Here is a 16417-nt window from a genome sequence, read left to right as displayed (position 1 = left end):
TAGAACTGGGTCACAATTTTAGTCAAAAAACAGTCATTGGCAGTGCAGAAAAAGTCTTATGTTCCCTGTTCTTAAGTTGTTTTTCACAAAAATTTCAAATCTTCTATAGATTTTTGTTTTCTTCTGGTTTTGCTGTTGTTACTGTTGTTAAATTTTTTAAAATCCTAGCAAATATCTAAGCAGATAATGATAAATCTTTTTTTCTGTTAATAGGGGGGAATATGAAAACATGCTCTTAATCAAATCCAAATTGGACCACTGCTTCTTACAGTCTAAGTCTCTGTTGATGGTTTATCTCCTTAGTATAGACTAGATTAGTATAGACTATAGACTACATTGTTTTCTAGTCCCTCAAGTCTCAATTGACTTAAAATTGTGCATCTATTCATTAATATGTACTTTGAGTCAGAGTATGCAGCAATAAGGTAACTGGGATCTAAATATCTGGAGGAATTCTTGACTAGTTTATATAATAGAATTACATTCTCCCTCCCCAACTCCCCCCCACTGAAGTTCTGTGGAAAAAAGAAATGTAGCATTTATTTTCCTAGTATTTATTTGTTGACATGTTAAAGAAACTTTGAAATAATTTGGGAGAAATTTATATATTTCACTGTATGAATATGTAGAAAGTACCACCAAGTAGCTTTTTTTGTTTATAGTTGGAGAATAAACATTTATGTATATTTAAGAATGCATGTGTGTATATTTGAACATAGCATGCATATTTTCCTGCTTATGGCTAGTTCCCCAGCACTGATTTATGTCCATAGCAGAAAAGAACAAGTATTAGAATAGCATTGCCTCTTTTACATATATTTTCATGTTTCTTTAATTAGGTAAGGTTTTAGAACTTCTTTAAAAGTACTTGTATAAAGAAGATTTTGGAAGTGCAGTCAGATTTCAATTTGACAGTGATACATAACCAAGGCAAAATTTTACTTTTGCAGTTAAGCTTTGATTATACAGATATAAACAGTGGTAGTTTTAAATGGAATTCTTCATTTTCCAGATGTTACAAAGCATTCATCTTTCCATGGTGCACTATGGAACTTTAATCCCACCTTATCCTTCTGTATTTTGTTTTCTAAGTAATTTTATTTAGTACCTGAAATCACTAATCATAGACCTTAAAAGTAATATATTCTGCTGATTTCATTATATATGTTAGCTTTCAAATACGTCTTAAAGGTGTTGAAGGGAAGATCACAGTGAAGAAACTGATCATATTTTCTTTTCCTTTTTCCAAACTAGGAGCCTTGATTATAGCAGGAAGCTGAAAAATGTAAGTGTTTTAATTTCACTTTCCAAACTTTTTTCCTTCTAACTTTGATGGTTCAAGTATAAAATTTAGCTCATAAGTTCAATGCCTCTCGAATGCCTTGCTAGAAAGAATCTTTCTTAGAAAACAATTATATGTGCCTCTGATAGAATAATTAATGACTCTGATAGAAATAAAAATGGTAGATTTTGCAGGGAGGGGTGGTCTCTTTAATTAGATAAGGGCTTAGTCCAGAAATAAATAAATGAAAGCTTGCACTCCATTTGTAATTTGGTTTCTTAAACACAAAATGATTTGTTTTAGCACTAACATTACTTCCTTGCCATTGGTAGGCACAGATGGGATTATTAAATTAAGCAGTTGGGCAAGTTGTTTTGGGGAAAAGATTAGCATAATATAAATAGTGTTGACTGTTGTGGGCCTGTACCTTTTGTGGTTTTTTTCCTATTAATCTTTTGAGTTTTTATTAGTACCTTCCAAAATCAACTTTTTAGAGTTAGATCTTATTTTCCAAGGCAAGTATGTTAGTGCTCTTTTATTTTAAGTTTAAATTAAAGAATGTAAGAAATGACCTTCTGTATATAAAATATGAAAATTGGCTGTGACCCTCCCCTTTTAAAGAAATTTTCAGGGTGCTATTATATTTGACTGACATTCTCATTCTTATCTTCTTTTTCTTCCTCTAGAAAACCAGGGATATTTGACATTTTTCATCATATAATTTTAAACAGAAACCCCATAATCTAAAACAACACAGTTCTATCTTCCATTTTCCTATTACACTTTTCAAGAGAGCCTCATACTCTTAGCACACATTAGTTATTTTATGTCTCTAGTTCATGTCCTGACATTCGCAATTTTCTGTTCTCTGGAAAGTTATTTGTAAGCAATCAGTTAAAAAAGAATTTCTGGAAGTTTTGAATTATTCCTAAAGTAACATTTTCCCACAGAGGTAGAAAACCAAATCACATCCTAGCAATGATGCACATGACCATATCTTGGGCCTGTTGCCATCTGGAAGCATGTATACATATCACATTGTCCAAAGCATTTTCTGGCCTAGCAAGTAGAGGGAGGTACAATAAATACTTCCCAGCCTAGTTGAAGCAATAAGACCAAATGTGAAAACAAAATAATAGTCTTAGCTTTTCCATAGGCTTCAGATCCCAATAATTCAATTTTAAGGAGCTCATCTTCAGCTGACCCCTGCTGGGTTCTATGGAAAAGTCAATGTAAAGAGCCTTTGCTTTTGCGGACAGTTTCTTTGGAAAGACAGAACAAAATTAACTTAAGACTGTAGCTTCAGACCAGTGAATATTCATAGACATTCTTAAACATCCAAGGTTGTTAATTGGCAGTAGTCTTGACCAGGATAAAATTTCCCATCTCAGATTAATAGGAATCTAACTGTACCCCAGAGCTAGGTCTCTGCAGATTGCATTCTTCATTACATTGCTGTCTTCTGACTTTAATTAGATATATTTTGTTGATCTTGTGCTGGAAACCACTAATTAACCTTTATCACTCCTTTGAAAAATTTTTGCCAGTGGTCTTAGCAGAACCTCTGTGCCCACAAGTAGAAATTATGGGCCTTTAAAAGCACCTCTCTCAAAAGGGATTGACAACCTGTTTCATTGCTGGTCTGGGGAAAGACTCCAGAGTTTCTGAAAAATTTTGCTTCCTGGTTTTGAAACCTTCATGACATGAAAATAATTTTGGAGGATTTATTTTTCCTTCTTGCTGTCTTATAGATCACATTCTCCAACCAAATTCTTCCTAAAACTGAGTCTTATTTTAACTACTGAATCGTGTTTGTGTTGACCGCTGCAACATTGGGTTCTTATTAAAGTGATTTTACCTAGAATGGATACCTCATGGATGGTGGTTTTTGTAAATTAATGTTGCACATTCTCTCCTCCTGCTTTCCTGTTAGGGAAGCATTATTGATTCCTTAGTTTAAAAGTATTCTTTGTGTATGGTTCTCTTTCCCAGGTACTAGTGACTATTTACTGGCTGGGCAAAGCAGCAAATAGCTGTGCATCTTACAGTGGAACAACGCTAAACCTGAAGGAGTTTGAAGGCTTGCTGGCTCAGATGAGAAAGGTAACTTGACTTTTCTTCTTCATCCCATGATGTTCAGACAAGGTGGGAAAGCAACACATTTGCTTGATTTTAAGATCTTTACAGTTTCACGTGGTAAAATTGCACAGACCAAATATGTCATGCACTCAAGGAAATGACCGCTTGTCTTACCAATGACATCTTTGCCTCATACACCCACGCCTACCTGAACTTTTATTCCCTTCTGAGAATGGGAGATCTGAGCTTTATCCAATTTTAATTCCAAAAGAGAAAGTTCAATCCACCAGTATATGACTTTAGATACCAAAGAGCTCAGTGCTTATTTTCTTGGGGGAATAATGCCTGAATTAAACAGTACAGCATTATACAAAAATGAAGACTTGCTCTGCACTTTCACCCTAAAGGCTATTTTGCTTACCCATCAGGGCCTTGGTGTGGGTGAAGTAACATTAGCCACGTTCTTGCCTGGGTACCCACTCTGGATGGGCTCTGAAAAATTAGAAGCATTCTCTTCAAAGATGCATATTTTATGACCATTGCATTTGAATGACCTGGAAATTTGGAAAACATGTTTAGTAATAGTCAAAGCTTTATTTGTGTATTTAATTATGGGAGAGACTGACCTAAGGTAGGAATTTGTCCAAGAAACAGTGCAGTGTTTTGTGTGTGGCTGCCTATGTGTTCCTTTTTAGGATTCAGCAGTGTACATTAACTCACCCAAAGTACTAGCATACAGTATTCCCCGGGAGCAGCCTCACCCAACAGGCCTTAGTGAATAGGTAAGGCTCATTTGTAATCAGTAGCATCCATGGGTTTTGGATAAGACCCATAGTGCAGCATATATAATTAAGGCCTTCTTCTTCCTCTTTTCTCTAACATGCAAATTAAATGCACCAATGAGACCTCGTTGAGAGACATTCTGTATTTTACGGATTTTCTTTTAATACTGAAAGCAAGAATTTGCTCCAACTTTCTAATGATTTATTCTGTTTTCCTTAAAGCTAATAGTTCTAATAATTCTTTGCATTTGGCTAGAACCAGGCTGGCTCATATATGTATAAATGGACAAAGCTTTCATATTGGTCATAACACATATAAACAAAGTCCTTAAAGCTAAATTCCTTGAAAAATAAAATAAACACACCACTCAATCAAACACAACACTTTGCTTCTTAGTCTTAACTCTTATTTGTCCTTTAATCTTTCATCTCTCTCAATAAAGGATACTTAGGGAAAATACAAAGGTAAGTTTCAGTATGGATTTGTGAAATCTAAATGTTTGTTGGTCTTATGTTCAATTTGGACTTGGATAATGATAGGTGGATTATCTGTTTTAAACTATTTAACTGCCTCATAGTTTCCCTGCTGATTTCTCTTGGAATCTGATTTCTTCTCATTATTGATGTTTCTTATCACTAGTCCAGCTTCTCTATAATCTGAGCAGCTATTGCTCTCTGCAGCTCTCCTAACTTCTCTTTCTAGTGAGACAGTTGGTTACTAACAACTGCCTTGAAATGACCTGTTGTTGTGAACAGCTGTTACTTTTTTTAATGAATATAGATGACATCACAGGACATGAGGGAGTAGTTAGTATCACTGGCCAAAGCGTGACTTAACTAAAAATGGCCAGCTGTGGTGCTCCCATGTCTCTATATAAAGAGAGTAATTGACCTGAATTTCACAGGTCTATCCAATGCCTGAAAATATTAGATTTATCTAAAGTGTATACTATCTCATTTTATCAATTAAGATTGAGTTTAACTGGGAAATGCAGACAACTCTGCCAGTGGCTTAAATAAGATAGAGTTTTATATCAAACTCACATAAGGTCTGGACATGAGCAGTCCAGGGCTAGTGTGAGGGTCCCGTGACCATCAAGGGCTCAGGCTCCTTCTGTCTTTTTACTCTACTGTCCTCAACTCATGGCCACTCACCTGCTGGTCCAAGATGGCTGCACAGGCTTTAGCCTTCACGTCCACCTTTGAGCCAGGAGAAAGGAGGGCTGAGGAGAAGAAAGGCCTATGCCTTCCTTTAAACACACTTCTGGGAAGTCATGCACTACACTTCTGCTCACATCCTATTGACTTGAACTTGGTCACATATCCATACCTAGCTGCAAGGAAAGACTTGGGGAAAGTAGATTTTATTTCATTTAAAAGCTGTGTGTATTTTCACTGGAGAAGAAATGGAAAACAGATATTGAGAGACAACTGGAATCTCTTCTGCTCATATACAGACTGAAATAAATTTGAAATTAAAAGCTTTTCTTTCACAAAGGAGGCTAGCCCGAAATTTTTTTATATTCATTTTTTTCTAGTGGGAGAAATGTGCATAAAAATGATTAACTGTGGTACAACTTGTTAAGTTCTGTAGTGCAAGGAACACATGTAAAACCCTTAACATAAGCATCGGACATATAGTAGATGTTCGTAATAGGTTGCTATTGCTATAGACAAAAAAGGTCTCTGAAAGCATCATGACAACGGCCTTTCGCTGGGCCTGGATATGTCAGAGAAAGTTTCCCAAAGAAAGGGACACTTAAGCTGAACCAAGGGGAATTACTACGAGAATAGTGAGATTAAAGGGAGCACTGTAGGGACGAGGGTGGCCCTAGAGACCTCAGGGCCTGCAACTAGAAAGTCAACATTCTAGATTCTTCCTCTCTCTTTCTGTCTCTGTTCTCTTCCGGTCTCTTCTTGAATTCATCCTCTCCTCCAGTAGGCAAACACTCTCTCATAGCAGAGACCATGGCCAACAGCATCCCTGGGATTATCTGCTCCTAGCTTCTTGCCCAGAAGGCAAGGAATTCTTCTCCCTGGCCCCAGCTTTAAAATTCCTAGGGTGTACTCTGGTCCAGTGTGGGTCCTACCCCTGAACCAGTCAGTGTGACCAGGGACAGGGTATACCGTGATGGGCCTAAGCCACTACTGTCTCAGAGGGTGCTATCAGAACAAGGGGATAAAGAGGGGGGAGCTTGATGGGCAAACAAGTACAAGACCTTGGCCTAGAGCAGCAGCCATCATCAACTTCTCTTCCCTTAACCTGCTTTATTTTTTCATGATACTTACCATTCAACTTTGTATTCAATTTAAGGGTTTTTCTGTTTGTTTTTTTGCCTTCCCTGCTAGAGCATAAGGCCCATGAGGACAGGGAATTTATCGAATTTGCATAACATTGTGTCCCCAGCACTGAGACAGTGCTTGGCACATAGACGATGTTCAGTCAGTATCTGTGGAATGAATTGCTTCACCAACCAGAGTATGGTGAGTGGAGATGGCTCATCAGGCTGGAAAAGTAGAACCTAACACACTGCAGAATAGGATTTAGCCACCTTATAAATCACAAAGGAAGCAGAAAACGGTGAGTGGTAAAACAGAGGCATCTGGAGTTTCTCAGATACCAGAAGTCAGTCACCAACTGTAGCTGGTTCTCATTATCTCTGACAAAGGAGGATAAGAAGAGGACAGATGAGTAAAATAATCCAAAAATATTGTGGAAGCTAGTAATTCACACCCCATTCATTAACACACTTTTACTAGAACAACCAGCAATTAGCACGATGGACAGATTTGAGTCTTATCCCCTTTCCCTGGAGTGCTCTCTGTAGAAGACAGGATGCCACTACTGGGCATCTAGATGGAAAGCGTAGACGACGTAATAGACCCCGAGTACAGGGCACTTAGACTGTGCTAGCCTTTGTGTTGGTTTATATCTTCTAACCTCTCTCCCAAAGCTTGCCTTTGGGTGACTTGATGGAATCCAATAAAATTGTTCATCCCGCGGATGTCCAAATCTTTATTTCTGGCTAAAGAGCCAGCCTCTTGCTTCACCCTGGGGTTTCTAAGGGACCAGCTTGGCCAAGGATGGCCACAGGTGGCCTGGTTTTCACTTGTCAAGCCGACCCTGCCATTCAGCTTCCAGCTCTCACTTGACCCAAGGTTTAATTCTTGGCTTTCTACAAAGTCATGAACAGAACAGCCTTTTTGTTTTTCTTTCCCATAACTGGCTGTGAGAAAGCAGCTGAAGCTCCAAGAAGCATGTCAACTTTCTCTTTTTCCTTTCTGTTCTCCTGTGGTTTGTAGGGTAGGGTGGGGGAGACATCTGGGTGTCTGGGGAAACTTGCCTGATATTATTTTCTTGAAAATCCAGTTTTGTAATTCTGTGCCAAGCAGCTTGTAAAATTGTGTCATTTCTAGATATTACCAGTGGCTCAACTTCCTGAGTGTCTGCCCTCCCTGATGGGAAATTGGGCCCAAGGCATCTAGTTATGGGATATAAATGGAGAAGGAGATAGAAGAGTATCAGTGTGTATATAAGATTATGTCCTTAACTGCATTTATAAATTTTCTATGATTTATATATTGACATTTACCTGCCAAATGAATACATAGTAGTGATTATAACACAGCTAACATTTTTCGAGCACTTATGCGTCAGGTGTTTTTCTGAATGCTTTCCATATAATAATACATTTAACCCTCCCAGCAATACTATGAGATAAATATTATTAGCTCCATTTTACAGATGAGAAAACTGAAATTGGGCAAGGTAAAATAACTTGCCCAAGGTCAGACAGCTGACAAAGGGTGGAGCCAGGATTTAAACTGTCAGCTGAGCTTCCAAGACCATGCTTTTAACCTACTCTAAACTGTCTCTCTTTTGCAGCATGTATAGGTTGGTGATCTAGGCATAAACAGTGTTTAGCGAAAGGACATGATCCAGGTTAGTGTCATCCACTGAGTAAGCAGGCAGTAAGTGTCCAGCCGCTGGGAGAGGTGATGCTGATGTTGACAGCTGTAACTATACCAAAGTTCATCAAAGGTCAGGTTTTACCATTTGGTAGTTGAAGACAGAGTCTTGTGTTAGAATCACAGCTTTGCTGATTACTGTGTGACCTGAGTCAATTTACTCAACCTCTCTGATTCTTTTCTCCTCTATAAAATAGGGGCAATGCTAACCCCATCACTGGGGAGCAGGTTGTGAGGATTAAAGAATAGAGCATAGAGAAAGCATCAAGCATAGCCCCAGACACATAGTGAGTGTTCAGTAACGTTAGCCATTTAGCCTATTCTCAGTGGATAAATAATCCAAGATAATTACTTGCATTTCCAAAGAAACTAAATGCAAAACCATATCCAATTTAGATGTATACTTTTCAGTTAGTCATGAATTCTTTTTCCTGCTAGTCAGGCCTGGCTTTTGTACAAGTCCTGGTTAATTTTGACCTGCGAGTAAACTAAAATACCTTAATTTCCATAACTGGAATTTCTGCCTTCCTCGGGAGGGTCATGTCATCTGTACTCACCCAGGCTGTTTGACAACCTGTTCTTCAGGGGCACTAATCAGGTCCTCGGTGTGGCTGCAGCAGGGTACCCCCCTCAACCCTGCCCTTCCCCTTTTTCCCACTCCTTCTCCTGATGCAAGACCACTGTGCGTGCCTTGTGAATTACAGCCGCTCCGTCCCCCCAAAGGGTCCCCTGCTGGGGAGTGTGTCAGAGGATCTGGTTATAATTGATAGAAGCAGCTGGCAAAGGCACTTCCTAAAAGGCTTTGGCTCCGGCGAGCATATTAGTCAGTGTAGACAGTTTCCAAAATTGCTACCACGGAGAATATTTATTTATTTTTTCTTTTCTATGGGGAATGGGGAGGCGACCTGCCTGAGAATCCCAGGAAATCTGCAGTGGGACCTTCCAGTCTTTGCGGATGTCATTCACAGCCCTGACTTTAAGCAACAGTCTGGGAGAGATTAAACTGAGGTTTATCTTTTTTTTTTTTTTTTTTTTTTTGCTGTACGCGGGCCTCTCACTGCTGTGGCCTCTCCCGTTGCGGAGCACAGGCTCCGGACACACAGGCTCCGCGGCCATGGCTCGCGGGCCCAGGCGCTCCGCGGCATGTGGGATCTTCCGGGATCGGGGCACGAACCCGTGTCCCCTGCATCGGCAGGCGGACTCTCAACCACTGCGCCACCAGGGAAGCCCTGAGGTTTATCTTTGAGTGACCGGAGTTATTTCTGTTTTCGTCAGCTTGGACTCTTGTAATTAATGCTAAGACACTGGCGGGAACAAGGCTTTTATTATAATTCGAGGGTGAGGATGGCTTTGACTGACCTTTCTTCTGCTGGAGTTTCAGTGTTTTAGTATGTGCTGCTTGCGCTGGAAAGAATTTATAATCCCAGGCGGTCAAAGACAGCCATTGTTCTCACTGCTCTGAACATGTGGGTCAGCCACAAGTGCTCTCAGCTCCCCCAGTGCCAAGAGCTGGCCGAGCGCGAGAGCATGCCTGGATTCTTCCGAGGCATCAGGAAAATCATTTCACATATTTTTCACTGCTTTTTTAAAAAAATTTTTGCCCCAGAAAGACAGCTCCCTTTCAGAGCAGGAATTTCCCTTCAAGGTAGCAGAAGATGGAAGCATGCTGCTCCAGGATTTTACGGAACTGATTCTGCTGCAAAAAACAAATGCTGTGTGCATTAGCCAGATGGCATAAACAGAAGCAGTTGTGCAGCTAAACTAGGGGCTGGGTCCCAGAACAGACATGCAGTTATGGATCCCGAAAGATGGGTCAAGGTTAAGGTTTTAGTTTCTTATTTTTGTTTTTATCTGTCATTATATTCTTGTGAATCCAAACTTGATGATCTTTTATTCTCAGTTCCTTGGACTTTTTTTTCCCAACATTGTGGAGTACGAGATGCTTGGGGATTTTTTTTTTTTTTTAATATGTGTGATTTTCTGATTGAAAAAGTTGCAGCAGGGAAGGGTTAAAGAATGAAGTGTTGTGTAGATGATAATCAGTTTGATAACTGGTTGCCGTAGCCTTGTCAGATTGATTCTCTATGCAGGATTTTTTGGAGACCGTTGGAGACTGATTTTGCTGATATTTGTAGCCTCTGTGTCTGTTGCTGTGATGTCCGTAATCCTTCCGTTTTCTTCTTGAACAGGAGACTGATGACGTTGAGAGCCCTAAACGTAGTATTCGAGACAGTGGCTACATCGACTGCTGGGACTCTGAGCGCAGCGACTCCCTCTCTCCCCCTCGACACGGCAGAGATGATTCCTTCGATAGCCTGGATTCCTTCGGCTCCCGTTCCCGGCAGACACCTTCGCCAGATGTAGTCCTCAGGGGAAGCAGTGATGGTAGGTTGGAGCCTTAATAAACTGCACATCTTAGAATCAAACATTAACAAGGGCTGCCTTGTCACCGGCCGAGAGATTGGCCCTAGGAAGGTAGACTCCATATCCACCTTGCTGGAATCTGGTAACTCTAAACTGGTAGGGAAAAAAATCTCTTAATGTTGTTTTTCGTAGTCCTTAGAATTTTGGTTGGCTTTGCCAGCAGCTGGTTTGAACACTGCCTCAATGAGCGTATCTTCTGTTGGAAAATGTGTTACATCATTCCTCCCTGGGTCTCAGTAAACCAAGACGCTGTGCAGACCATTAGCTCATAAAGTGTGCCGAAGGTTTATGTGCTCCAGGTACGAGGAAGGGAAATGTTTGAGTGAGTACCACACTGTGTAAGTGAAAATAGATCAACTTCCAGCAAACTGGAAACACACTGCACACACTTATGAAAGCTCTGAAGGTTGGGATTGTGAAACCGTAATTGGCACAGTTTGGGCAATGCTTTTGATACCTGACCATTGACTAGAGCGATGCAGATGGCCATTAATGTATAGAACACAACTCAGACTGCCTGTTTCTTCTGAGGCTGGGTTTGATTTAAATCCCATGCATTTTATGTCACCTGAAAGGAATGATCATTTTTCTTTACAAAAATGTATGGTCATGCAACCTGATGTAAATTTAACACATATTTTCCAAGAGCTGTTTACCTTACTTGTCTTGCACCTTTGTGCTTTTAGGAAGGGAAGATAGATTGGCTCTGCATGTATAAACTTGCAGAAAGACACTAAGGCTGGTAGGGAATTTTTTTGTGTCTATTTCTTTTTCATGTATTGCTTGACTGAAGCTAATGTTTCTAGAGACTTTAAGTCTTCTGTCTGAGATGAAAATTATCTTTTATAGCTAAAAGATCCCTTTCAGTTATAAAATTCTATGTTACCAAAATACTTGGGTATTTAACATGCCCAGGTCCTGAGTTCATTACTTGACCCCTGGTATCTCATTTAACCCTCAGTACATATTACAAGATACTCAGTATCTGACTTAGTCCTCTCACAGGGCTGTGAAACATTCCTTAGTCATATTTTACAGATGAATCTTAGAGAGGTTAAATAATCATCCTAACATTGTCTTTTTTTATTTTTAAGTTATTTATTTATTTATTTTGGCTGCGTTGGGTCTTCGTTGCTGTGTGCAGGCTTTCTCTAGTTGTGGTGAGCGGGCTTCTCATTGCTGTGGCTTCTCTTGTTGCGGAGCACGGGCTCTAGGTGCATGGGCTTCAGTAGTTGTGTCACACGGGCTCAGTAGTTGTGGCGCATGGGCTTAGTTGCTCCACGGCATGTGGGATCTTCCCGGGCCAGGGCTCGAACCTGTGTCCCCTGCATTGGCAGGCGGATTCTTAACCACTGCTCCACCAGGGAAGTCCCCTAACATTGTTTTTAAGTGCCCTAAGTCGCTGTAAGTCGTGTAACGATGTTAGCCTCAAGAAGCGTGAGTCCAAAACTTATACCCTAAAGCTTAATTTACCCACACGTCTTTCTGTTTGCCTAATAGATTTTTCAAATTCTAGCATGACTGAACTAACGCTTTTGTTTAGTACTTAAACTTTCCAACAAATAGATTAGCCTCAGGGCCACATCGTATGTGACTCCTAAAGAATTCCATGGTGCATTGTGAACTGCTTGAAAAACATTTCTAAAAATTTACATGACATCTTAAGTCCCACCCACAGTATTAGAAGTTACAATACCAACTGCATGATCTAATTGAGCTTTAACATAACTGAAAGGGAGATTTACTTTTGTGAAACATATTTTAACCAAACTATTTCATCCATATTATTTTGATTGTTTTAAAAAATTATTATTGTCTCATCCTAGTTTTTAATAACTGATAATGCAGATCCCTTATTTATTCTGTCACCAGCCTCGAGGGGTTCAGAGTTTATAATGAGCCACATCTTGAAGGGATTTGAGATGGTAATTACTAATATTGTACTAATATGTGCTGAGGCACAATTTCGTTTGCAGCAGTTAAGATCGATAAGCCAGAGTCTTTTCATAAAAGTTTTCCCATGTAAAGAAAAACATGAAATTGAGCTTCACAAAACACCATCCATGAAAGAGCATCTTAACACACAGATTTCACCAGTCAGCCCGATACCTTCAGGCTTATGTTCTTGTAAACTAATCAAGACCTAATGAGGTTTTAAAGAAAAACAACACTTTTTTATCTGCCTTAAAAAAAATGTGGTATAATTTTATCCAAATAGATGTTGTATTTCATTAGAGTTTATGGTATATTTTTTAAGTGATGATAATCAAGAAGATTGCTGGTCCTAATAAACACTTCCAAATTTAGAAGAACATTTTAATTCTTGAAAACTTATTTCCTAGGACTCACAATCAATTAGGGAAAGTCTTACCATGAAATTCTCCAACAACATATTGGGTCAATAGAGAGAGTTTTCATTTTATTATTACTGAGGTCCACTGACCCATTCAGTAGGGATGATCAAGAGCCACACTCGTAATAGGCACCATGATTCCATGGGTTGGACACGAGAGCCACCTGGTAAGGAGGCTGTGGATCTCCAGGGTCAATTCAGCCAATCTGTCTTGCTAATAAATAGGTGCCCAGCTCCTCCCTCACCCTCACTGGCATGCCTTCTGAGGCCACTAATAAGCTTCCCTGAACAGGAAATACAAAACCTTCCACTCAGCTGCTCTTAAAATTAAGAACATATTTTATAAACATAATGCATATTGTTAAATAAATATTCTTATCTTTTATAGAAAAGATGAGTTAAGGGAGAGAAATAAGGAATGAGAGAAATTAGAGTGTTGGAGGAGATGAAAAAGCAGTGGGTTGGCGGTGTGTATGGTAAAGATACATAAAAAAAGACCCCTACCCTAGTTGCTGGAAGGGAGAGAAATGTAGCCCAGGCGTAAAGGAAGGATCAGACTTTGATAAAAGGATGTCATCATCATCACGTGCAATGTTGGGCATAGATGGAGATGCCACCCTAGTACATTTTCATGTCTTCAGGATGAAGTCAAGTCAAAATCTTTTGAAGTCTTGGCCTGAGGTAAGAGGAGTTCTAACACTTATGGAAAGTCTACCTCACCAGCCACTATCTGGGTGCTTTACATCTCTTGTAATCCTCACGACAACCTACAAGAGCTGTATTATCACCTCCTTATTCTGAGGTACAGAGGGCTTAAATTTCCCAGTCACACAGCTAGTAGATGATGGAGCTTAAATTAGACCCTGGTCTCTAGGTCCAGAAGGTTACGCTTCTTTCAACTGAGCCACTCTGCCTCAGGGCATTTGCAAATTAACTTTTCTTTTTTTTTTTTTTTTTTTTTTCTTTTTGCGGTATGCGGGCCTCTCACTGTTGTGGCCTCTCCCGTTGCGGAGCACAGGCTCCGGATGCGCAGGCCCAGCGGCCATGGCTCACGGGCCCAGCCGCTCCGCGGCATATGGGATCCTCCCAGACCGGGGCACGAACCCGTATCCCCTGCATCGGCAGGCGGACTCTCAACCACTGCGCCACCAGGGAGGCCCAAATTAACTTTTCTTGAAGTGCCTGTTGAAGACATTCATCAAAGACTAATTGGGGAAAAAAAAAAAGGTTATCAGTTTATGTGTTAAACAACCTATTTTGAGACTCTCTCTCAGTATATTATGGATAATATGTTTTTAGATATTGTACCAAAATAAGTTTCATAGATTACAGGATTTTAGAAGGGGGGGAACCGAGACAACTCTAATCCATACTAAGCCTTCATAGTTGATTGAAGAAGCATTTTCTTTCATTCATTTATTCAGCAAAATACAGTTCTTCCCCTAGTCAGGATGCTTTAAGCAAAGGACATTTTTCCAAGAGAAGTGTGTTGCAGAGGAAGGAACTGTTTATTCTCTACTTGTGCCCAAAGTTAGGAAACTGCAACAGTGCACATCATGATGACGACATCCTTTTATCAAAGTCTGATCCTTCCTTTCCCCAGGGCTATGCTTCTCTCCCTTCCAGCAACTAGGGGTCTTTCTTGGGCTGGAATCTGGAGAACAGAAACTGGAGTCTAGAGCTGTTACTTACCAGCCATGGAGAAAGGGCTCTTTGGGTCTCTCTGGGCCTCTGTTTCCACCACTGTAAAATGGAGATAATATCAAATAGGGAAACAAATCCAAGTGCTTAGCAAGTTAAGGTAGTGTTAGTGTTTGTTATAAAGCATTCGCAGGGGGCTCTAAATATTTTATTATGACACTGAGACAGATAGACTTGATAAAAGACAGGGTGAGAAGGGAGCTAAGTTATGAATCAAAACCCAACAAGTAATGAAATGGTCAAAACTTCAGAACGGAGGCTGAAAGCAAGTGGCATGAATAATTCATAAACTGAATATTTCATCTGCAGCAATGAACAGCTTGTTTATGGTCAATGCTTTAGCTTTCACCATTTTTTAAAAGCCATTAAATCATTTTATCTCCAGGGCAAGTCATTTCATTCCTATTTTTACAGTAAAAGGACAGGCAAGTGTGTTAGAGGCAAGCCTAGGAGCCCACAGGTCATCAGTGGCAGATCTGGAGCTATTATGGCATAAAGAGTAGTCAGTGTTTGTTAAGCACTTACTCGGGGCCAAGTACTGTACCCAAGAGTTTTACATGTATCTTATCCTCCCAGCAGCGCTATGAGGTAGGTGATATGATTATCCTCACTTTATAGATTGGGAAACTGAGGTTTGGAGTGGTGACGTGACAAATGACAAAACTAATGAGTGCCAGAGCTCAAAATGAAGTGGATCTGACTTTACCCCCTGCACTACCCACTCTGCTAGGCTGCCACATCGCTGGACTCTTAGTTTAAGGTTCTTTTCACGAGGGTAAAGAGGTCAATTTCTATTTGCTATCAGTGGAGCTGAAGAACCTTTTCATAATGGTCTCAGGGATTAAGAGTTTTCAACCAGCATTCAAATGGTGGCTGCCTGTCACAGTAGTGTGTGTTTTCATGACAATTTCACTCTAATGGATCTTAGAAATCTGGTGGGATGAGACTCAGGAAACAAGGATACAATATAATTATGGGGGCTATTGACCAACAAAAGACTGATGTTGGTAACGTTGAATTCCTTTGTGTTGTGTAAAGCACTGTTTAAGCCAAACTAATTCATTGATTCATCTGATCATTTGAGGGTACCCACTGTGCGCAAAGACACTGTGATAAGTACAGTGTGAAGGATATAAAGTCCTTATTTTCAAAATACAAGGTAGAAAGCATAATGAGTCAGAAGAGAAATAGATCTTCTGGCCACAGTGTTCATAGGAAACAAAGATTGCCTCCAGCTATGGGTACCAGGAAGGGCTCCGTAGTAGAGGAATATGCACTTATTATAACTCAAGCTATTTCCTGGAAGGCAAACCCTTGGTATAATCCATACTGATCATTTTTCTGAATTCCTATAGTTCTTATATGTCTGTGCTCCTTGATTATAACTGATATTCTCCAGGTGTTTCATGAGTTGGTTAAAGGTACCTCAAAGACAAAGGATTATAAATCCTCCATAATTCTTATTTGTCAGAATATCTAGCACAGTGTAAGACATGCAACAACAGGTGCTGAATAAAAACTCCATTGGTAAATTTATGTTTCTTCTTTTGAGAGTTGAAGAATCTGAGCAGGCGTATAGTTCTATTGCAAATGTGTTGTTAATTGTAACTCTCAGATACAGCTAAGCTTTCTTTTTTTTTTTAATTTGACTTTTTTTTTTCCTGATTAGAATGGAGAGCTTTTCCCAGAGTGGATTAATTTCGACTGATACTTTAGATTTGTTAAGTGAATAATTTAAGGAAGTATTCCCCGGAACCCACAGATGTAACCACATCCCCCATACTGCATACTTGCCATTGGGAACTTTATTGCTAGCCCAGCACACTT

General features: G+C 39.9%; 1 protein-coding gene across 8 annotated transcripts in view; it reads left to right on the top strand.

Moving 5' to 3' along the window:
• The window catches only part of LIMCH1 (LIM and calponin homology domains 1), a 338591-nt gene that overhangs the window by 236799 nt on the left and 85375 nt on the right, over positions 1-16417 (top strand). For 6 of the 8 annotated variants that reach the window (XM_060091495.1, XM_060091470.1, XM_060091475.1 and 3 more), the window contains exons 1-2: positions 9907-9930; positions 10302-10497. In XM_060091495.1, the coding sequence (XP_059947478.1) occupies positions 9907-9930; positions 10302-10497 (220 nt within the window). Of the gene's footprint in view, positions 1-1254; positions 1286-3274; positions 3386-9906; positions 9931-10301; positions 10498-16417 lie in introns of those variants that run through there. The other 2 variants (XM_060091444.1, XM_060091435.1) reach the window with 2 other exon arrangements.

The sequence above is a fragment of the Mesoplodon densirostris genome, chromosome 1 (assembly GCF_025265405.1).
Source record: "Mesoplodon densirostris isolate mMesDen1 chromosome 1, mMesDen1 primary haplotype, whole genome shotgun sequence".
NCBI classification, from domain to species: domain Eukaryota; kingdom Metazoa; phylum Chordata; class Mammalia; order Artiodactyla; family Ziphiidae; genus Mesoplodon; species Mesoplodon densirostris.
Note: the sequence above shows the minus strand (reverse complement) of the source record. Positions and strands in the feature narration are given on the sequence as shown.